The sequence below is a fragment of the Oreochromis aureus genome, linkage group 17 (assembly GCF_013358895.1).
Source record: "Oreochromis aureus strain Israel breed Guangdong linkage group 17, ZZ_aureus, whole genome shotgun sequence".
NCBI classification, from domain to species: Eukaryota; Metazoa; Chordata; class Actinopteri; order Cichliformes; family Cichlidae; genus Oreochromis; species Oreochromis aureus.
The window spans coordinates 34029070-34051717 of record NC_052958.1 but is presented as its reverse complement, the minus strand read 5'-3'; the positions used below and the strand labels follow the sequence as shown (position 1 = coordinate 34051717).

Sequence of the window (22648 nt, the reverse complement as noted above, 5' to 3'; positions counted from 1 at the left end):
CTGCCAAATTTTTACAATTTTAAAAGTCAAGGTGTCTTTTTAATTATGTACGATGTGTCAAAAAAATCTGTACTCAATTTTCATGTGTGCACTTTTTTTTTATGGTGTAGCATTGCATTTTACAACTTGAAAGTTTATGTAATGCAAAATGGGAGGGAAACCTGAAAACATGCAAAAAATTGTACCAGTATTTATCATGCTTTGTTTTTAGTTGAGGCGCCAATGTTTTAAACTTAGGTACTTTAAACCTCATTGTATAATTTTATGTAGTTTTGTTTTATTTTAAATATTTTACTAAATAAATATTTTAATGTTCAGGTGGTGTGATGTGATGTTTCTGTGTTTATTATGGACTTTGAGGTAAGTCAGGCAGAAACCAAGACAACAAAAAGCATAAAGTTGGTGTGAAGGTAAAAACTTTATTGCTTTCACTCTGAAACCCCGCTATGCCACTTCCGCATAATGACAACTGGAATGGTACAGTTAAAAAGGACACAAAAACACATTAAGGGTGCTTTTAACCAAGTGTGCAAGCATTTCACTTTAAATAATAAACTCATCTTTGAAAGACAGGTAAAAAGGGTTTGTAATACTTAGAAAGACAGCTCATCAGACCCAAATAAATCTCTGAAACCATCACTAGACCTGAGATTAACAAAGTTACCTTTACTGAGTTTTTAAAGCTCAATTGATGCAAACCCAAATCTATCATCTGCTATCCATGACTAATCAATTAACTGTCACAAAACATTCAGTCCATCATAAACAGGAAAGTTACCTTGGACACACACAGGGATGTTTCCCTGTGTGTGTCTGCATCAAGTTAAAATGTTTTGTGTCTAGGCTGTTAGATCAGATATGGAGCATATTAATGCAAAAGAGGAAAATCTATTTTTTTCTTCAACTATAGTATCTTAAATCTGTCATGAGACAAAACTTGATGTTACATAGGTGTAATCAGAGGGATGGTGATTTGTTTTAATAGATCAAAATATAGATATGTATATACATCTCTAAATATCTACATATAGATGTAGACATGCATATAGATTTCAAAACCAGCAATATGCAAGTACAAAACTGAATATTCACTGCTTGAGAACTTCCATCAGTCCGGTTTTAGTCTTAACTTTGTTCTTTTATCTCTAATGAACTTTAAAAACTCTTTTAAAAGAAGAGTGGAGGTAGGTCATAAGCTAAATCATGGTCTCAGCGGGCAGTTTTTCCTCCCCATAATAACCATGAACTGTATATAAAGATATTTATACTGTGCTTTTTGACCCTCCTTGCAGCATAAAACTGAACTGCAGCTTAAGGAGTTTTAAATTAGAGATTCAGATCTTAAAATCCTGACTAGTGCAAACATCTCACTTGACAGTTGTACACTAAATTAGAGACTGTTAGAAGATTTTTTCAGACCGATATTTGGTCTTTTAAAAGTCTCATATTCTGATATTTATTTATTTCAGATACACAAAACAGAATTCTCTAACATTTGTTATATGTAGTTATTTACTTGTTTGAGCTTCACCCGATTCTGTTCAATGAGCCTTTCTTTACATTTGTGGCATCCCAACCACAAGCTGCCACAGAGAATCTGCAGCGCACCCTCTGGTGGTCAGACTATACAGATACCAATCGTGCTCACATTAAATCGGTTGGGCTCAATAGTAAAATATCAAACATGCAGTTTTCCATAACATTGTAAAATGTATATTATAAAAACCTGATAGTTCATTGATAAAATAAAATTCCAAGTGTCCTTCACTCTGACAAATCTGACATCTGAGCAATAACCTGTTGACTGCATAAACCACTAGTGTCAACGAAGCATGTAGAAACTTTTTAATTATTATTAGACAGCTGAATGTTTGTTGTAAATATCTGTTATAACTAAATGAGTTTCTGAGAATCTGTCAGTTTCACTGTATAAATGGCATCAGTTTGAGGCTTCAGATATACAACTAAATTGTCTGTACAAGTTTCTATATAAAAACCCTCACAAAACAAGGGATCAGTTGATGGGAAAAGCTTTAGTTCAAAAGCTTTTCTGATAAACTGAATAAAATATCATGAGAACATTTTCAAATTCAAACAGAATACAGACTGCTGCACCCAGGGGGGGGAAAAGAGTCAGTTTTCACCATTTTGACTTGATTAAATTTTAGTTCAAAGTGCTTTGCCATTTTGTAAAAAAAAAAAAAACAACAAAACAATGCAAAGTCAACATTGGAGAAAGACCAAAAAACAAAAGTACACAACTAATCATCCCTGACATATAGAAAATCCAATTGTCATTCAAAAAACAAAAAAACTTTGACCCCAACTGGGCGTTTCTGTTTAGAGTACCTGCACATGAGTGGATGAGAAGACGGAAACGCCTTGATCCCACCGTGAGGCTGGTGCAGGTTTAGTTTTCCTTGGCTTAAGTCACTTCAGTTTCAGTCTAAATGTGCCAGCCACAGTATTTCTGGCACTGTTTGAAGCATTGCAAAAACTACATCTGTCTTTTGTCTGGGAGCTCAGTTTCCTGTAAGGTCTGTCTATTTCAGTGTCCAGGTTCAGGCATCCTTCTGTAGAACAGCAGGTAAGGTGTTGATGAGCAGCACGTCTCAGGAGAACAGGCTCGCAGGAAGTCCTCCTCCTCAAACAAACGCACCTCCGAGTCATCAAACAGCAGCCATTTCCCTTCATATTCTAAGAGGCTATTTAAAGCCTGCTGCTCTTTGGTCTCTGTGCTGCCACAGGAAGCCTGTGATGCCTCCTCTACTGCCTCTGGCTCTTTTTTAAGTCCGGCTTCAGTGTTTTGGCTCAAAATGTTGATGGTTTTTCTCCTATTACAACCCTCCGTCGAACCACTGCTAGCTGCTTTCTCTGTGTGTTTACTGCTGCTGCTGTTCCCGAGGTCATAACTGGACAAACTCCTCTGGCCTCCCAAGAGTCCGACACCGCCCTCTGACAGCTTTTTGCTCCCCGATTTGCTGCTTGCTAAACTCTTGCGCCGCTGTCCTCTCGTATTTAGGCTGAAAGACACCTCTCCATCATCGTAGTCCAGCACCTTCTCCTTCACCAGAGCACCTTCTTTGTCTTCCTTCACCTCGTCGTCCTCCTCCTTCTTCTCTTCAGTTTTTGTGTCCTGCAGCCAGATCTTCACATCTGTTAAGTCAGACATTCGGATGTAGGCAGTGTAGTGGCCACTGCTGATGGTCACACCACTATGCATGACGACAGCAAACAGCTGATAGTTTTGACCTTTAGTGGATGAGGACTGGGTACACCACTCCTCCAGGGATAAGGTCAAAGGAGTCTGTAAGGGAGTGTTCACTTTAGAAAGACCAGCATATGGGTCTAGTCTGGAAAGAGAAAACAATACAGATGTAAGAGTAAGTTTAGAAACTAGAGATCAAAGCAGTATAAACTCATCTACAGAAAAGGACTGATTCCGTTTCTCCATGATGAGAATCTTTTTAGTCTAAGTATGTGGTACAGCAATCACTTTTTCAATCACGAGCTCAAATTCATTCCAGTAGAGTTCGTGTAGCGTGGCAGTTTGATAACTGAAACTTCAGTGGACTCACTCTAAACCGTTGGCGGAGAAGCGCTTCAGGTGAATAGTGATGACTTCAGGAGTCTTGTCAAACAGCAGACTCCTCTCAGCCTCTGTGTAGTGATGGCAGGTCTCACAGAAGTATTTATCCTCCCCAAAAATGCGCTCCACCGAAGCAAACTGAGATATGGCCCATTTCAGAGTCTTCAGCTCTGGTTTAGGGTCTGGTGAGACTGAAAAAAACCAAGATGACAGCACATGTTTGCTTTGCTTGTTTTAATGTTTATGAGTTGCTTTGTAGGATGGAGAAAAGAAGATGAAAAAATCTAAGCAACTTTTTCTGGCTTTCACTAACAAGACTGTCTTTCAGTTTTAGTTTCTGTTGTTTTAAGATAAAGGGGGAAAATAAAACCCACAAAAAAAACTCCATAACTACTATTTTACAACTAATAGTTGTGAAAATTCTCACCTTCAGAGAGGTCATCAGGGCTGCTGGGCTGGTCATCGAGCACAGGGACACTGATGTCCTGGAAGTCCTCTCTCCTCTCTGTGAAGCTCTCACACTCCAGACATCGAGTCCTCAGAACCAGCCGACCTTGGAACAAACGCTCCATGAGGCTAAGGCCCGCTGAACGAACAGAAAATCCACAGTTAGTGTAGGCTCCTAATGCACGTCAAAGTACAAATTAAAAGTTAAAGTGAATGACCAAACATTCAGTCTGTACCAACTTTTTTTGGGATGCTTATTCATTTAAATTCATTAATTGTGTTAAAATTAAGCAATTTTTTTTATATGGTCAACAATTCTATCAGGCATCATCCAAGACTTTTTTTTTAATCAAGTTAAAGTGAGTCATTTCTTTCTTGACTAAATGTTTTCTTCATAATCGCTGCCTCTTACGATGATCACAGGTCACACGTACCTTGATGTTTAGGAGCCTTGCTGTGTTCGGATGCATTTTGGCTGGACGGCTCTTGAAGGTTTTTCTCGCTTTGGTCGTGCGTCACTCCATTTTCCTGCTCCGTTTTCTTTTGGTTCTTCACAGTTGTGCAGCTGATCTTTCCCACGCTGCGGAACTTGGAGAAAATACTTGGCTGCTTTCCAGACGGCCTCAGCCAGTTCAGCTTAGCTCTCTTCTTCCTCTTCCCATCTGCCTCTTTACACGTCTTCTCACCTTTCCCCTCATCGTCGCTTCCTCCTTCCACATTTGGTTTCTTCGTCTCTTCCTCACCCGCATCCTCCTCTCCACCTTTATTCTGGCTGCTGTCCATGTTGATTTCACTGGAGGACTTCCTTTTGGAGCGAGTGAGGGGTCTATTTCTACTCAGGTTTTCCTCAGCAGAGTCTGATTTCTTAGACTTGAGGGATTTGGATTTTTTCTTGGCGTTCCCCACTTCTGTGTCGCTCTTTCTTTTCCCGGCGACTTGACCATCCTCTTCCGTGGAAGCTTTGGGTTCTGCACCAGAGCCACCGGACCCCAAATCGAGACCATTCTCGAGTTTAACTTCCGACACATCCTCCTCCTCGCTTTCTACTTTCAGCTCTTTCCTGATAGTATCACAGGCTTCCTGGATATATCCCAGAATGCACTGCAGAACTTCCTGAGCATCATGCTGGAGATAACCTTCGTACATGGGGTTCAGCTGCCTGCGACACAAAACCACAAACTTGTGTCAAATTGACAGAAAAATGCAATTTTAATGAAAGTGTTCAAAAACACAAAAGTAAAACAAAAGTGCCAATCTGGAGTTTAAACATGTCAGCATGCTTACTTTAAAAGTGATTTGTAACCAACTCATCAGCTTGAGCTATGGATGAGCATTAATGATGACAAGTTACCTTTTAAACAGCACAATAATTATCAAAGCTCCATGTTCATGATCTTACATGTGCATCTAACTGCGACTATGTGTTTAATCAAAGTTATATGCACGTATACAATGTGACAATATTTGGGTGTTTAGTAACATTTAATATTCGAGAGCCATTAAGTCATCGTGTTAGAAAAAAGACAGAGTGGGTACAAACTGGTTACCTAGCAACACAAGCGTATGATTAAATAAGCAACTGGGTTACAAATATTTATTGAAACTGCCGAATCTTTACCTGAGCGTGTGCAGAATTTTGCGCGGCGGTGTGGCTAGCTCGCCGTCGGTGAAGCTGTCAGGATTAAGCAGGAAGCTAGACTGCAGCTGCTCCACTGCAGTTATCAAAGTGTTGAAGCTCCCAAGAAGCTCGATGTGAGCTGGCAGAGCCTCCGACACACCGTCTGACTGCTGACAGTGTGGCTGTAGGAAAATGAGACAGAGTAAAAAGGTTACAGAAATATGCTTTCGTACCGCAGAAGACAGACGGCCTCCTTTAATACTGCTTCTTTTTTCAAAACTGTACATTTTACAATAAGAATAAAGTGCACTGTGTAATAACTCTTTGAGATGAAGGCTACTGGACTTGTTTTTGGTTCATGAATGTTATCACCTCTCTCCAAAAGGCTTCTTCAGTTCTACAAACTTATGGCGAGTCCCATGTAATTAACTTCAAGTTCTGAAGACTAGAGTACACTATATTGTTCAACAACTTTAAAATGAAGCATGCAACATCTCCCATCAGATGAGTTAATAAGTGCTAAACTCTGGAGCCACACTCTGGCTGTGATTTATTTTACTCTTACCTCTTCGCTTTTCTCAGTTTCTTCCTTGGGTTTCTCCTTCTGGATGGAGAGATCGTGAAGCTTCTTTATGCCTTCTCTGAAGCCTGGGCAGTAATAAAGAACCTGTAGACGCAATGAGACATCAATATGTCATTATTGTGATTTTAAACTGGATGTGTTAACAAGTAATCCACACGAGTGGAAAACTCAAAGCATCTTCAAGTAATCAGGTTGTTAAATGCTGGTGATATTATGATGATACAAATAAGTCCATGACCTTCACAGTCATTTGTGCTTCAGTACTTGAATCCAACAGTAATTCCCATTAACCCATTAATGGTCACAGTGAGATCTAACTTCCTTTACCGGCTCAACATTGTGGCAAAAATCTGTTAAAAAATGACTGTCCAAATATGAAGCTAAACCGTTCTGTTTTAGTCGTTAGTCACACAGCTACTTGCTTTCTGATCACATGTTGGATGCAGTTCGGAATTATTCTAATTATTACAATAAGCTCTTTAGTCATCCAAAGTAAGCTTAAAAAAAAAAAATTCTATCAAATTTTCATGCAAGTCTTGTTTAGAAACATTAAAAAAAAGGATGGAGAGAAAAATACTATAATATTCCTAACTGTGATTAAAATTTAAGCAAATAAGTGCTACTGTAATTACATATCTTCTATTAAAGCAGTGAGTACATCAAAACCTGCTCATTAAACTAACTCCATACTTCAGAAAAGTGATGTGCCATCACTTGATTCCATTAGCAACTAACATTTAAGTGAAAACCTTGTGCTTAATTTATGCTCCTGAGATTTGGTCTGTTTCCAGTAGAGCTGCCACAAACGATTATTTTGATAGTCGACTAGTCACCGATTATTTTTGCGATTAGTCGACTAATCAGATCATGCATCCATTGGACGTAAAACGTCCAGCTTACTGCACCAGCATGCATCTGCTCTTATATAACTATCATTAGCTTAAAGCTTTAAGTGTTTAAAGTATGTGCTAACTAAACATAAAGACAAGATGATATTTTATTAAATTTTAATGAAATCTGCAGATTGTTTAGGTGAAGTTTAATAAACTCAGCAGTCTGCTCCTTGCTATCTAAAATATAACAGGACACTGGAGTATATTCTCGAGCATCTCACACTTCTGATAATCAGTTGTTTGTTTGACGTTTATTCAGCTGTGTAAAAACTATAACTTTAATCTCAGCCAAACCAATTTACTCAGGAACAAATAAAATACTAAAAAAAGCCAAACAATATCATTTTTAAGTTATCTAAGTGACTTATATATCACGTTTAACCTGAGTAGCGAAAGACAGCGGTGGGTTTGAAAACGATTTGCTGGGAGTCCGGTGTTCTCAACGGCTCTAGTGAGCCTTGAACCCCAGCTAGCTATCGAGCTGGTGGGTAACAGACGTCTCCGAAAACGTCGGAGCACTTTTGAGAACATGTGGTGTCTTGATAAACTGAGCAGATATTTGAGGTTTACACAGCTACATTCTCGCCTGAAAATATGTTAAACGTTTATTTTGTGACCCAGAAAGAATAATAAGAGTAATATTAAAACTAACTAGCTGCCGCCATTGTTGGAAACTGAGCAAGGCCGCGCTATGAATTCTGGGACACAGCTTCTTCTTCTTCTTCGGGGTTTAACGGCAGCAGGCATCCTTGTACATGCAGTGCTGCCATCTTCTGTTTCAGTCCGTTATTACACTCTTAAATCCTACTACTTACTCCTGCGTCTTTTGGGATCTTACAAAGCTTCAAATGACGCGTCGACTATTAAATTAGTCGTCGACGATTTTGATAGTCGACGTAATCGTGACTAGTCGACTAATCGTGGCAGCCCTAGTTTCCAGAGATATTTACCTACAGAGATGGGTTTTTAACCAACAGAAATGTGCTGACTGGTTGACAAGTGGGCCAGAACAAGGAAAGGAGTTCAAAAAAAAAAAAAAAAAAAAATGTATAAGAAGTACAGTCAGAGGTTGCAGTGGATACTGTACATCGTTTACAACACTCAGTAGTAGCCTACAGACCGGTGGAACCACTTTTTTTTTTTTTTTTTTTTTTTTTTTAAAGCACTGCCTCCATTTGACTACAGAGGCTCTCTGCAGGTAGAACAGTCCAAAGCTCCCCACAGACTGCCATCACACTACAACCGCTGAACCACAATTTCCCCATCAGAAAATTGAACATTCCCAACATCACAAGAACATCCACTTCTGAGTGGGATAACACAGGTGAACAGGTTTGAGGATTCAATGCAACTCAAATTGCACAAGAACAAACCACACACACTGTTAAGTTTCTGTGCAGTTTTCAACTTTTCCTTCAGTATATTTAAGCCCATCCTACCATTTGTACTAAAACAGTGAAACAAGTGACAAAACATCTATTAACGCTGGAAATTAACTCCATCTGTAGTAATGGCTCACCTGTAAGATGCTGTTCAAATAGCAGGTATTGCCCAGATTATTGAGTCCCACGAACGGCACCAAGTTCTCTCTCTTCTCGCAGGACAGGAGGAGGCTGGGTGAGGAAGGACACTGAGAAGGCCCAGGGACCACCTGATCGCAGCTGCTGATCGGTTAAGAAGAAAGCAAACAGAAAGTCAGCAGCTAATAAATTGAATTTCACAAATGACAGCCACCATCGCGGGCACACACTGTTTTTAAAATGATTACACTGAGATTAATGTTGAAGTCTAACCCCAGCTTGATTGAGATGAAGCCTATTAAAATCTAAGGTGTCACTCATCTACACGTGCATTATCCTGCCCTCACAACAACAGTGGAATTCCCGTAATTATCTAAATGTAAGTGTGGGAAAACGAGTGCTTCGGGCTGCCCAAAACACATCAGTCTGGAAAACTATTTGTGTTTGACGCACACTGGTAGCAGAGACCTACCTTGCCTCAGGCTCCTCTGGCTCACATGTTTTGGGTTCTTCTGTCTGAGGTTCAGAGAAATCCAGAGCCCGCTTGGTTTCCTTCTTCTGGAAGAACTTCAGAGAGAGTTTGCTCTTCTTCACTGGGCTCCCCGGAGCCGCTGCTACCACACTTTCACCCTGCAGACCTGGCATCTTTCCTCTCAGTACCTTGAGGGCGATTTTTCTTTTAAATTCCTACTGAGACGCAACAGCGAACCTCACTGGTGAAAAATGGAAACACACAATGTAATTTCAGCGGGCGCCATCAGAGTTCAACGAGAACGAACGTAGCTGCGCACTTAAGTTCATGGTCCACTATTGTGTAGCTACACACGGACAGGTTCAGTCTAATCAAGCACACACTTCTCAATAATACAGTCGAACCGGTTATTGACCGAACCACGCATTATATAACATGTTAGCTGGCTAACGCTAACTTAAAGGTGGTACTTTGTTCCAGTCCCTCCCACAAACAACCGCTATAGAACGGCTTACGTTAGCAGCTGTTTTCGTTTTAAATGACAGGGTAGCGACAAATAACTCGGCGTTTTTTGAGCACGTTGCGCACATCACAGCGACAAACTGGCTCGAGAAGGTGCGGTGAAGAAGTGGGAGGAGAACAGAAAGCACGCCGTTTCAAACTGTTCACGGCCAAAAAGGACTTCTTTGAAATCCCAGCAGAGTCGAGAAACAAAACTCACCCGAATGCTTCATTCCAGTTTAAGCTTGATATTTTCCATTAAATATCCCGTCTCGAAATGCTTTAAGGACTGTTTAACAATTCAGACGGTGCAACAGAAGTTGGCGCTTTTTCCTGCTTGAAGATTCGTTGGCCGCTACATCGCCGGCAACGCTCGGATATCGCGTCAAATCATCCGGTCAAAATGTTTAAAAAAAACGGTCACTACTAAGCTTGAAAATATTTCAGGTGTTGCCGAACATTTGGAAATGCGCGCAGAACTCTGGAATATTCTATACCTGAAAAGATTTACATGCCAGATTTCAGGCTAATGTTAAGACAACTATTTCGGCTAGGCCCAACCGGCCAGCTCCCAGCGCCATTCTTGTAGTCCTTTCTCCAGCTCCTTCTAATTAAAAGTCGAGCTAAACTTGAACAGTCATTTCTCATGTCTCACTTTTTTTCCCTTTTGAAGGACTAAGATTTTAAATACAGGACATAAAAAAAAAATTTGCTTTCATTAAATGAATGTAAAAAAAAAAAAAAAAAAAAAAAATATACAACTCATCAAGGCTTCCATGGAAGCCAAGGGCCACAGAGGCTTTCAAATTTCAAGTTGAGACAAGCTGAAGCTGGTCTGTTGTATAAGAGGTATAATTTGGGAGACTGTGCTCTATATTTCTTGAATCCTCTTCACATTTTATATATCTGATCCAACACCAAATTGCGATTTACAGAAAAATGGTTAACATAGAATCAGATGTTTGTATAGAAAGCATAATATTATTAAGTAAAAACCAATGAGTATGAACAAAACTGGGTCCAACAGCAAAAAAAATAAAAAAAATAAATCATTACCTGAAAACCCCCCCCACGAGACTATAATAGTATAGTTATATAATAGTAAGTTATGAATTATGCTCAGTCATCCAGGTAAGAAAATCCCACAAAGTTGAATCTGTTCATCTAGAGGTACGTTTCAGTGGGAAAAACGTTTCATCTCTCATCAAAGTGACTTTTTCAGCTGACTGCAGGTTTCCCCAGCATTATAAGCAGTTCATTTGCATGATGACTGAAAACACCCACAAATGACTAACAATGGGCCATTGATCAATGATCACAGTGACTGCAATAACAACACTTTAAGATGGTGAATGATGTATTCTTAGGCTAATACAGGGCAGGGAAGCTGAAGGATTCCTGGTTATCCCAGACCATTCTGAACATGGAGGCAAGAAGGTCATTTACATGAAAAGGGAATGACCATCTTTGAAGCAAGGACAGGGCCTTACTTCACCATTTTACAGCGCTGTTTGTGGCTATTCTCCAATTCTCTTTGAATGGTACTCATGGCCACTGATGAATGGTCTTGACAATTTGCATATTAACGATCATAAAAATAAACTTTGGGCCTGTCAGCTGTTGTGCTGTGCTCTCATTAATGATATCAAGTCATTGTGAGCCAGAACCAAAATCCTGTCACAAGGTAGATGCTGCAATAAAAAAGGTAAAAAGTGTCTGACATTAAAAAATGCCCTTTTCCAAGAGAGAACTGGACAAGCAGAAATTGCAGCAAGTTTAACATCCCAGTCCTATAAAGATATTCTAAGTGGTCAAAAAGGACTGGATTGATTATAATGTAATTACAATAATGGAGTCAAAGATACTTGCAGATCAGATCTCAGGTATTTTTTTTTCAATCTTATACAGTGACTACAGTCTATTAACCAATATAAGAAAAGCTATTACGCATAAAAAAAAATGTAGAATTGAACTAGATCTGACCTTTTTTGACAGTTGATCACTTTTTGGCACAACAGGGGAAATCTGCAGTCCTCCAAGTTAGGAAGTCACTGCCACCAGATAACCGGGGTTGATTTTCTGGGATTAAGTAAGTTAGTTTAGTTTGAGTGGGGATGAGATTTTTGCACGTACCATTTAAAGTCGTAGATAACAAACCAAGCAAGTGTCCTACTAAAATCCTGAGCAAGAACATGGCAACCACCGACTTTCATTAGCCAGTTCTTTTATTTTGAAAAAAGTAAACGGAAGTTTATAGTTTGCAGCTGTTAAAATGAAACTATATATTTTTTGTGGAACCAAAGTATATTTGTGGACTTTTGTTTAATAACGAAGCTTGTCCCACATCAGCTGTTCATAATTGTATTTAAGGAAGCCATTTACATGTATACATAATACATAAAAAGGGAGAGAAACCAAAACGCTTATTGTACAGGCACTGCCCGCTTTGCACCAACAGGGGACGACATTATCCAGCCGAACGGAGATCGATCTGTCCAGTAGTATCATTCCCTCCTTCACCGGAGCATCTCATCGTTTGACAGTCTCCGAGGCTATCCCTCCGCGACTGTGACGGTAAGACACTGTTTACGTTTCCCCTGCTTCCAGCGTTAATTGATAAACCTAAATCTGCTCGAATAGCCGGGCCGCGAGTGCGTCTAGTTTAATCTTCTTTACAGCTTATTTGTATCAGTTGCACTGTTTTGCTTTAACAGTATTACAGAGTGCTTTGGCTGGCGTGTTTTTTTTTTTGTTTGTTTGTTTGCTCTTTTTTTTTTTACGATATAGAGAGGATCGCATCACCTGAAAGCGGCACAGACATGGGGAGACGGCAGGTGTTTCGTTTCATCCATGCACGTAGTCAGTGCAGGCATTTGTCAGTACGACGGTATGAAGGCTGGACGATCCGCTGCTGCTGTTGCTACAGCTGCTGCTGCTGCTGCAGAGTGGTTGCTTGGTCAGCAGCAACGTACCGATGGACACTGAGCTGCTGTGCCTCAGCTTCCAGAAAACCTCAGTGGCTTTCAGGCTGATGGTGGTAGGATGTTGCAGTGAGGATGCTGATGCAGTAGTGGATGGGAGTACTTTAGGGATGCTAAGACTTCCTGTGGGACTGTAGATGATGATGCCATCGCCATCCTTCAGTCTGATGGCTCAGAATACTCTTCAGTCTCCAGCTCTGAGGTAGCTTTAACAGCAAACCTCTTAATTAACTTACTAGAGCCTACCAGAGTCCCACACTTCACTTAAAGTGGGTTCAGTTTATCCTAAATCACTCTTGTTGTGTGACTTCATTACAGATCAAACAAGCAGCTAGTGATCTCTTTAGATTACAGAAGGCGGGCCGGGGAGGGGATGTGTTGGATATGCTTTCTCTCTCACTCACCATTTAAATCCTAACCAGGAGACTCACATTCAGGAGGATTACTGTGTTTCGCTTCTCTCATCACCTCCTTATAACAGAATTTTATAAAGAGGGCATAGCCAGGTCACCCACGTATCAAGCTGCTGTATGCTGAAGGGTCAAATGTAAGCAGGGCTTTATTTTCCGGTATTTTGGACGCTGAATACGATAACTGGAGAGATCTGTGCTATGAAACGTTGGTGGCAATACTCTCTCTCACCGGAGAGACTTTCCATTTTTAGAAGGCATACAAAAAAAAAAATGACTCGAGGAACAGTGATGAAGAAAAAAAGCTTCTCTTGTACCTGAATGTAACACATTCAGATACTGTTTATGGACCAATTTTACAAGAACTTGAGTAATGAGGTGCTTGAATTATGCAAGTGGCCTTCATCAAGGTTGGCCTTGTCCCACGAGGCCCAAAACTCTAGTGGCTGGAGCGGTAGAGGTGGGTGGTGTGGCGGGCTTAAAGCCCAAGAGACAAAACAGCCCCCCTCCTCCAGCCTCCAGCCTGGTTCTCTCTCAAGAACTGAGCGCTGGTAGGAAAATGAAAGCATGCTGAACGACAGGCAGTGGTGAACTCCAAGAATGAGAAGCATGTCCAAGTCTGCTACACTTGTGTGCACATATGTACTCAGAAATGCAATGAAAAACAGAGACTTTTCTTTCAGCTTAGAGCAGCTGGGACAAAGGAAAACTGGAGCGTGATCCAAAAAAGCAAAAACACAAGCATAAGTGAACAGTTTACGCTTCTCACTTTTCACATGTTTTGCATCCTGTCTGAGAGGGGTTTATAAGGATAGGGAGAAGAGAATGGATGGATATGTTTATCTGCTGCACTATGACTATAACTGTAACATCAACACTTTATTCCATTCCTTTCTCACACAGAAAGTAGTTTGGTGTGTAAGCGTGTCAGTGAAAGTAAGTTAAAGCGACCCTTTATAAGTATGCATGTGTGCATAACCCTGCATGGATGGATATTTGCATATATCAGATCAGATCAGATCTCAGGCTGCACATAGGATTCCTCTCTCTCTCCGAGCATACTTGTGAGCATCTAAGCGAATCCCGTTTGATGTATGCCGAGGAGGTGGGTGTATCCAGCCCAGCCGCTCTGATGTTGGGAGGCAATAACTTCCATCCTACTCAGTCTGCTCTCTACTCTCACTGCTCTCCTGTTTCAGCCAGTCTGTCTGCCTCCTAGCGTAGTACTCTGCTTTCACTCACCATTATTCATCACCATCTAAGGATATATATATATATTTACACAAACCCACAGAGGCAGACGGAGCACCTTCCTAACGGACCCGAGACTTTGCATTTGGCTGATAGAGATATAAAATATACACCACCCTGCAAAGACATAAAAGTGGGGCTCTCTAGCAGTTCTTCTCAAACTGATATTTGTTGTTCCCTGCTACTACATTTTTTCCGTCACAAAGGATTTCACAAGCAGCTGCTGAGGTAAGGGAAAGATTGATTTTTCTCTGTTTGACTGTTTTTCACGTGCATTCATCTCCTGGTGCATCCTGGTCTTCCAGGTTCGGTGCTTGGCAACTTGAGAACACGTTTTATTTTTAGCATCTTGTGTTTGATCAACTGATTATATTTATTCTGGGCTTCTCTCTGAGCTTTTGGATCTCTTAGTATCTGTGTTGTAATCAGATGAAGCAGTCCGGGCATGCACATATATCTATGCATTATGAGCAAACGTGCTAACAAATGATATCTCTTTGTTTATCATTACTCCCCCTTTCTCGGTATACCTGCTGATCCTTCCTCTGAAGTGTTTTGTTAGCAAGGGCAAGCATCAGTAAAACTCACTGCTGCTCCAGCTAACCTCTTTCAGCTGGAGCCTGACATGTGCACATATGTGTGGGGTTACAATATAAGCATGCTGTAGTGAAGTGCTGTAACTAGTCAGTGGTCGGTCAGAAGGAGTAAAAGCGAAGGATGGTTGTTGTTTGGAGTGATCATATATGCAACTTCTGCTTGGTTGCCTCTGCATTCAGTGTGCCTCTCTTTGCTTTTCCCTTCCCTGCCCTCTCCCTCCCTCTCTCTGCTCTCTTATGGTCTGCTTGTATTCACAGTCTTGGTCACTGCTCTGCTTGCCTGCCACAGACCATTGGCCATGGTTGGATGGCTAACCACAGCTACACAACATTAAAAAGGCAAAAAGTTCCTATTTCACAGGGCATGTTCGCAGGGTACCACTTTGTGTGTGTATGTGTGTGCTGTATGCTGCATTTACTCACTTTTGGATTTCTACTCCGTCGCTCAGGTGAAAGGGCACGCTGTTGTTCACACATAACACACATTGTCCTCAGAGATACAGCTGACCTGCATTTAGTCCTTGCGTGTGTGTGTGCGTGCGCATGTGTGTTCTGTGTTTATGTTTGTGTGTGTGTCAGTGTGATTTCCTTGGAGGTTCAGAGAGGTGAGTCATACCAGCTCAGAGGCTGGTGGCTGTAAGAGTCATTCGGTGTAACGATGCCTTGATGTGCGATTTGCAAATTGACACTGTCTGATGGAACCGTGTATCTGTGAAATGCCAACTTTTCAGGAAATGAAAGCAAGCAGAACTGCCTTTTTAAGCTCAGTCGTCATTCATTTTTAAGGCTTTCTAGTACAGCTGGAAGCGGTTTTGTCATCTTAAGTCTAACAGAACTTTCTCCACACAGAGGGGTTTGTAGAGTTTTCAAGCTAGCCGAGAGACTGTTAAATAACATTTAAAAAATCCAAATGTTGAATATCTAAGACGTAAAATAAAAGCATGCATATTTAACATAAACAAAACAAACACTAACAGCACACAGAACATGTTTTTGTTGATATCTATAACTTGCAGCGGGATCATAGCAGCACGGTTCTTTGATTGGGAGTGTCTGCTAAAATTCTTCAACAGCTATTTGTTGGATTGCCATGAAAACTCGGAGAGACATTTATGGTACCCTGAGGAAGAATCCTGCTGACTTTGATGATCGCCAGAGTTTCCCTGTGAGGCTGTTGTGAAGCTGTGTAAAATGTAAATATAAACAGAATGCAATAATCTGCAAAACTCATAAACTCTGAGCTATTTTTACCTCTGTAGCATCTATTTTTTAACAGCAGTTTGTAAATGTCTGTGCTGCTGTTTAATATAAATATAGAAAACCTTCCCTGAAACTGACGCCATCAGGATGGGAGCATGTGTTGATCTTCAACCTCAAATTTTCATCTAACTTTCAGCACTGATGGTGCCTTTTTAGATGTGCAAAGTACCAGTTTCATAGGCACTGACGAACCCCCATACCATCAGAGACGAAGACCTTTGAACTGAGTGTTGATTACAAACTGGATCATCCCATGGAGGACTCGGTGTCCATATTTTCCAAAAAGAATTTCACATTTTGATTCATCTGACCACAGAACAGTTTTTCACTTTTTCACAGTCCATGTTAAATGACCTTTGGCCCAGAGGAGGCTGTGGCCATTCTGACCCCTTGTGGCTTCTACTTCTTTGCATGACAGAGGTTTAGCCTGCATTTGTGAATGGCACCATAAACTGTGTTTACTTGACCACAGAATCATGCCCGTGTTTAATGCAGTGTCACCCGAAGGCCCGAAGATCACAGGCATCCAGTATCGATTTTCAGCCTTGGCCTTTATGCAAATATTCATATTATGTACCGTAGATATGAAGAATCATCTTTACATTGATAAACATGATTCTGAAATTGTTTCGTAATGTGAAGATTGTTGAGTCTCTGTCCATCTTAGCTTCTGATACACGGTGGCTCATTTTCTATCCAATCATATTACTGACCTGTTGCCAGTTTAACTCAATTAGCTGCAAAATGTTCCTAGAACTACTTACTTTCCCGGCCTTTTCTCGCCACCTTTTCAACTTTTTTGAGATGTGTCACTGCCATCAAATACCAAACAAGATAATATTTTTCATATGTATCCGTTTAAACATTTGATATGTTTTCTGTGTTCTACTGTGGAAAATATGGTTCCAGGAGATCTCAAAATCTGTACACTCTGTTTTTATCACGTTGCACAGCATCTCAGACTTTTTGGAATTGGGGTCGTACATTTACATTTTGCGGGGTGAACTAAAAACAGCTTGAAGGGTAAACTGTCCAAGTTTGGTCTTACAGTGGAAACCAGACGCATTAGAGACCAAGCCGTAGGTAGAACTGTAAAGGAAGGCCTCAGCAGCCTAATCTGATGGAAAGTCTATTGAAGCACTAAAGCAGACACACACACACACACACACACACACACACACACACACACACACACTGGGCCCACCCAGAATGTGTAGCCACTTCAGTGAGCATTTAGCATGGCTGCTCTTATGCAGAGCAAAAACATGGAACCGTGCTACACATCATGCTACACTTTTCTTTCCTCAGCAAGCCTGTCGTGTTGTCTGGGTCTGTGTACGTGATGGTCGTGATGATAATTATTTCTGTTTATTATTCTGAAGATAGCTTCCAAACAAAGAAGCAGCTCAAAATACTTCACACGGCACACGACACGAATCCCTCACAGCGTCATCGTAGTGATGTGTGTGCGGATCTGGTGTGTGTAGAGCAGCGCCTGGTGGGAGTGTGCATGAAGTTAGCGGGTGCCAGTAGATGCCAGTCTGTGCCCTGGCTGAGTGCCCGGTGCTCCCATGTGGTTTAAGTTCTCCAGAATTTCACATCCAGTGACTTTTCCAAAGACTTCACCGAACCCATAAATGTGTTTGTTGGCCCACACAGTGTGTGCGTGTTTGTGCACAAATGTGTGCACCAAGTTGATTGCTTAAAAGGATAAGGGTGTCTAATTTCATACTGTAGCAAACAATGCAATGCAAAGACAAAACAGAGCCAGGAACAAAAACAAAAAGAATCGGTGAGCTTGTGTGAGCTGTCAAAAACACGTCCTTTTATGCATGTTTGAGGTTGAGCCAATGCAGGGGGACACAAAGTTGATTTTTTTTTATCTCCACAGTATTCAAAGTGTTAAAAAAAGATGTGCTTTCATCAAACAAGTGGCAGAGTTGTGGGTAAGGAGCTTTAGGGCTTCTTAGCACTGCTGTGGGAGGGAGAGGGACTCCTAAGCAGTCAAAGAAGCCAAAAACCCCTTGCTGAGAATACACACTGATACAGTACACAAGCACTAAGAGTTAGAATGCACACACACACACACACACACCAGCTGAGTGAACGCCCAGAGACAGCACTACTAATCTCATTCTCTGTTGACATACTATTCCTCAGCTGTGCCACGCTTTCTGAGCGCTCTTTCGCAGCGTGTTGATATCCTGACGCTGGAGGTGTATTCCCTGCTATCAGAGTCAGCAGAAGGTAAAGTTCACAGAGGGCCAGAGGTGTGTGCATACTCTGTGCCCTCAGCATTTCTGATCTGCAAACCACAGCTGTGCACAGACTGCACTATTTTACAAAACAATAACTCTTTGCAAAAGTTTAGATGAGTTAGCACTTCAGCTGCCTTTAGTAGCAGAGTTCATCTGGAGCGCTGCTGTGAACAGATTAAGAACAAATGCATTTAAAATTCAGACTTGCCCACAAAAAAAAGATAAAAGAAGGATTTAAAAGTGCAAATAAAATGAAAAATGTGCAACTTTATCAACTTTGAAAATGGAGACTTTTGTAGAAATCAGCACTTTGGCCACAGACGTTCACGAATTGGCTGAGGTGGATCCAGACCATTTTTGGACACAAGCCAGCCATGAAGTCAGCACCAAGGTAGGCAGATTTCTTTCTTTGCCCTGAAAGCACGTTTTGTGCTTAAAGGAATGTTAGCTGGACTAGATCTGTGGGCAGTGCAGTCTAACTACAGACTGAAACAATTTTCTCTATCAGTGTGGGTCTTTTGGCAAACTAATTGAAGCCGTTCAGATCAGTGTTATTCGTATCAACATCTGATTACAGGCACGACTCATTGGTCACCATCACTCCATCACAGAGCATCACATCCCTGAATTAATCCACCATTAGCTGTTTTATGCTTTGCTGGGATAGTAGATACAGATTGTTAGCGATTAAAGTCTGGTACTTCCAGTGCAACTCCCTCCACACACTGAAGAGCCTGTTTTTGGTGATCAAGACAATCTGCAACAGATTCAGTGCTTTGCAGAAAGCTGGTGATTCATCAGACATCTAACGTTTATGCTTTGCTTTCTTTTGTGCTGACAGTCATACCTGACCACCCTTTCCTATGCATGTTGTGACAGTAGCTGTGTTAAAGAGCCTGCTTTTAACTTTCCTTGTTTGATTCCTTTATCTGTTTCTTCTTTTATATCTGTGCCATGGCAATGTCAGTTTCAAACTGAGATGTGAAAGGGTTTCAAGCTGTTGTTAAAATTTAAATGACACTATTCCTAAGATGATCTTTTTTTTGTAATATAATCTTTTCATAGATATATGGCAACAGGAATCAGTCCAGTCCTGGAAAAACAAAGGGTTATGCGAGCATTGTTACTGAGCTTCACAATGGTGCGTGTGTTTTTGTGGAGTTTCCATGGTGGATGCCTGAGTGGGTGAGTTTAGCTGGACAGGGGTCACTGAGGTGGGCTGCAGTTCTTTGCTGAGTGGGACTGTGGAGATCAGAGGAACAATACAGCAAGGCTTGTTCTTGTTCTTTGGTTTTCGGGATGGGTAGGGGACACTGGCCCTGGTTTTCATTTTTCAGCAAGACGACACATTTAAAATGTTTCACAGCACCGCTGTCCTCCACTCACCACTCACCAAATACTTACCCATATTTTTAATTGTGCTGTATTTGCTGGTATGGACTGCGAACAAGCCTGGGGATAAGGTTTCTAATGTTATCAGAAAGGAAACAGAAGTTTTCAAGTCATTACAACACTGCTGGCAGCAATAAGAGCTTTTTAAACAAAATACCTTATAATATGATGATATTATAAGTAAATGCTTAAAGTGATTATCAAACTTAGGCACTTGCATTTTAGATTCACCCCCTCAGATGCTGATCATGCACTAACCTTGTGATAAAAAGCGACGTAAAAATGTACAGATGGATTTTCAGCTAAAGATTCAAGGTTCAAACCAGCTGGACGTTTCTCAAGGAGCAACACTGACCAACAATGGCTTGGTCCATCCTTACATTGTTCCCTCCCTTAAGTATCCCCACCACTGATTCTTAATGGGTTCCTGGCATTGACAGGCAGGAAAAAACAGAGTCTGTCGTGAGTGGAGTCAAGACTGCTGAAGGGAACGTGGGACTTCCTTAATGGAAATTTCATCGCCAAATACTGTGTTTTAATTGGCTGGATGCAGGAGGCAGGAACTGGAGTGTTGTTAGAAGTAACCACTCCCTGTGAAAGGCCAAGGTTTTCTGTATGCATGACTTTATGCTCATGTGTGTTCTAATCCAGGAATAGTGTTTTGTTGTTCAGAATATTTACTTATAAGATGTCTGTGCATAGAAATCTTCGCTGTGGATGCACTGTGAAGTTCTTGGGAGGATTGTGTTTTTGGTGTGCACAGTAGAGACTGAAATAGAGCAAAGCTTTCCATCCATTGAAGTTCAGCTGCTATTATCATGTGACACACTCTACTCTCTGAAATATGAATTGGCCTTTGATTGCATTTCATAATTTGCAGTACAGTGCTCTAGTGAAGCTGTCTGTGCAGCACATGCACTGCTTTACCACTCAGTTTGCAATTATTGATGCCACCACATTACACTGTAATTGGCCAGATGTGTAAAAGGGGCGTGAAAGTGTGTGGCATTACCCGCATTTGCACGTTTTATATAAATGCCTTTTATACAAATCTTTTCCTTTGATTTGTATAAAAGCGGTTGCATTTACCTGTGTATGGGCAACGCTTACAAGCAAGTGTATTTAAAGCCTGCTCTGAACCTTTCGAGCATGTCATGGATTTCAGTCCCATCCAATCAGCCACCTGAAGGCTCTGATTATATGTTTTCCTCAAATAGAATTTCATTGCCATCACTTCACAGCCTTGACTGTGCTGCACTTAATGTATGCTTACATTGAGTGATGCGACCAGTGTTTAGACTTCAATTATCAGCTGTCTGTATACTCTGCATCCACAAGTTTGTTCCATGTGAGCTTGCTAACTGAATTACATTGACTCCTACTGCTCTTGCTGACAGCATGAAAGATGAGGAGGGATTATGGGCAAACCACAGCTATACAGGAGAAGAGTATATGGAAGGATACGGTTGTGGTAAAAAGTTTACATGCATATGGGCATAAATTTGATGGTAATTCTTGGCTTTTAATGATTTATTTTTTCCATTCCTTTTAGAGGGTGGAATAATTGTACAGCATATACATCCACACAGGATCAAAAGTATATATACAGCCTGACTAATATTTGGTTACCTTAGCAAGTTATAATTCTGTCTGGATATTTCTTTCTGGATATATCTTTGAATTGGTAGGTTTCATTTAAATTCGTTGGTTTTCTGACATGTTCCTAGCTTTTATGCTTAGTCCACAAATTTTCAAAAAAGGTTGAGAATGGGTCCTCAGTAAGGCCATTCTAAAACCTTTGTCCAAAACCAATTTTTATGTGTGTTTGGGATCATTGTCACACACCAGAAACACCTAGTTTCAACCATCTAAGCTGTTGTGTTCAGGTGAAGTTGAAGATTTTGTAGGTAGTCCCCTTCCTTTATTATTCCATCCACTTTGTACAATGTACCAGCACACCTAACAGCAAAACTGCTTGACAGTTGGTACAGTTGGTACCAACTGGTTCTTAGGTTTGAATGGCTAACCTTTCCTCCTCTGAACATACCATTGTGGCTAAGTAGCTCAATCTTTCTGTTTCTAAACATCCTAACCAGTTTCCTCTCATCTGACAGTGACAGTTTTGATCTTCTTCCAGACCTTAGCACACATACGGCTGTTTAAACTGATGATCCTGGACTCTGCATTTTTTTTATAAATGGCCCATTAAGCCCTGATGAGTGTACGTAAACTTCTAACCATAACTGCACATGATTCAAATTTGTGGAAGAGTATCAGAGTTTATAAATGCCACACTGGTCACTGGACAGTAATGTGACAACTTCAGCTTGTAGTTAGATTCTAGATTGTATTTTAAAATAGATGTCCTCCACACGATAGAATGGGGCTTATTTTTCCTTAGAAGATTGCAAAGTTAACTGTTGGCTGGTTCTTACATAGCACTTTTCAATTCTACCCAATCACTCAAAGTGCTTTATACAACATGCTTCATTCACCCATTCATACAAACTATTTTTTCTATGCTTAAGTGCTTTCGGTCTAACATTCACACCCAGCCACACTCCAATGGATTCATCTGAGAGCAACTTGGGTTTAGCATCTTGCCCAGGGATATTTGGCATTCAGACTGGAGCAGCCAGGGATTCAACCACCAGCCTCCCAATTAGTAGATGACCTGTTCTACCTCCTGAGCTACAGTCACCGTGTTCATGGTTAGCTACTTTTCAAGCTCAGTATCTTTGGATTTTGGACAGTTAGTCAGGGAGAAAAAAGACGTGAAGAGAATATTTGGGCTTGTGATGGCCAGTTTGTAGCTTTCAAAAGCTTTATGGTATCTACAGGTGACAGAAAAGTGTCCGACAAGTTACCAGTGGCAAG

At 40.9% G+C, this 22648-nt stretch overlaps 2 protein-coding genes across 4 annotated transcripts in view; one reads left to right on the top strand and one right to left on the bottom strand.

Moving 5' to 3' along the window:
- Window positions 1–398: 398 nt before the first annotated feature.
- Window positions 399–10191, bottom strand: usp1 (ubiquitin specific peptidase 1). Of its 2 annotated transcripts, none has more exons than XM_031760255.2 (9): window positions 9844–10191; window positions 9123–9363; window positions 8650–8794; window positions 6220–6321; window positions 5655–5836; window positions 4471–5195; window positions 4017–4175; window positions 3579–3780; window positions 399–3353 (listed from the first exon to the last, which is right to left on the bottom strand). In XM_031760255.2, exons 2-9 carry the CDS (start codon window positions 9293–9295, stop codon window positions 2549–2551), a joined length of 2493 nt encoding a protein of 830 aa, XP_031616115.1. In that variant the 5' UTR covers window positions 9296–9363; window positions 9844–10191; the 3' UTR covers window positions 399–2548. The 2 variants fall into 2 exon arrangements, with proteins under 2 accessions (XP_031616115.1, XP_031616116.1); XM_031760256.2 differs by having other exon boundaries at window positions 8650–8791.
- A 1986-nt stretch (window positions 10192–12177) lies between these two features.
- kank4 (KN motif and ankyrin repeat domains 4) overlaps window positions 12178–22648 on the top strand; it is an 83904-nt gene continuing 73433 nt past the window's right edge. Inside the window, exon 1 of one of the 2 annotated variants that reach the window (XM_039600666.1) lies at window positions 12178–12197. The gene's annotated coding sequence lies outside the window, so the exon portion shown is untranslated. Of the gene's footprint in view, window positions 12198–14196; window positions 14494–22648 lie in introns of those variants that run through there. The other variant, XM_031760231.2, reaches the window with a different exon arrangement.

Excerpts from the sequence above, each read along its gene's own strand:
- usp1 (XM_031760255.2), bottom strand. The coding sequence starts at position 9,295 with ATGCCAGGTCTGCAGGGTGAAAGTGTGGTAGCAGCGGCTCCGGGGAGC. Across the intron at positions 8,795-9,122 it reads CCAGAGGAGCCTGAGGCAAG|CAGCTGCGATCAGGTGGTCC; the intron begins GTAGGTCTCTGC and ends TTAACCGATCAG. Across the intron at positions 3,354-3,578 it reads TTCTCCGCCAACGGTTTAGA|ACTAGACCCATATGCTGGTC; the intron begins GTGAGTCCACTG and ends TTCTCTTTCCAG.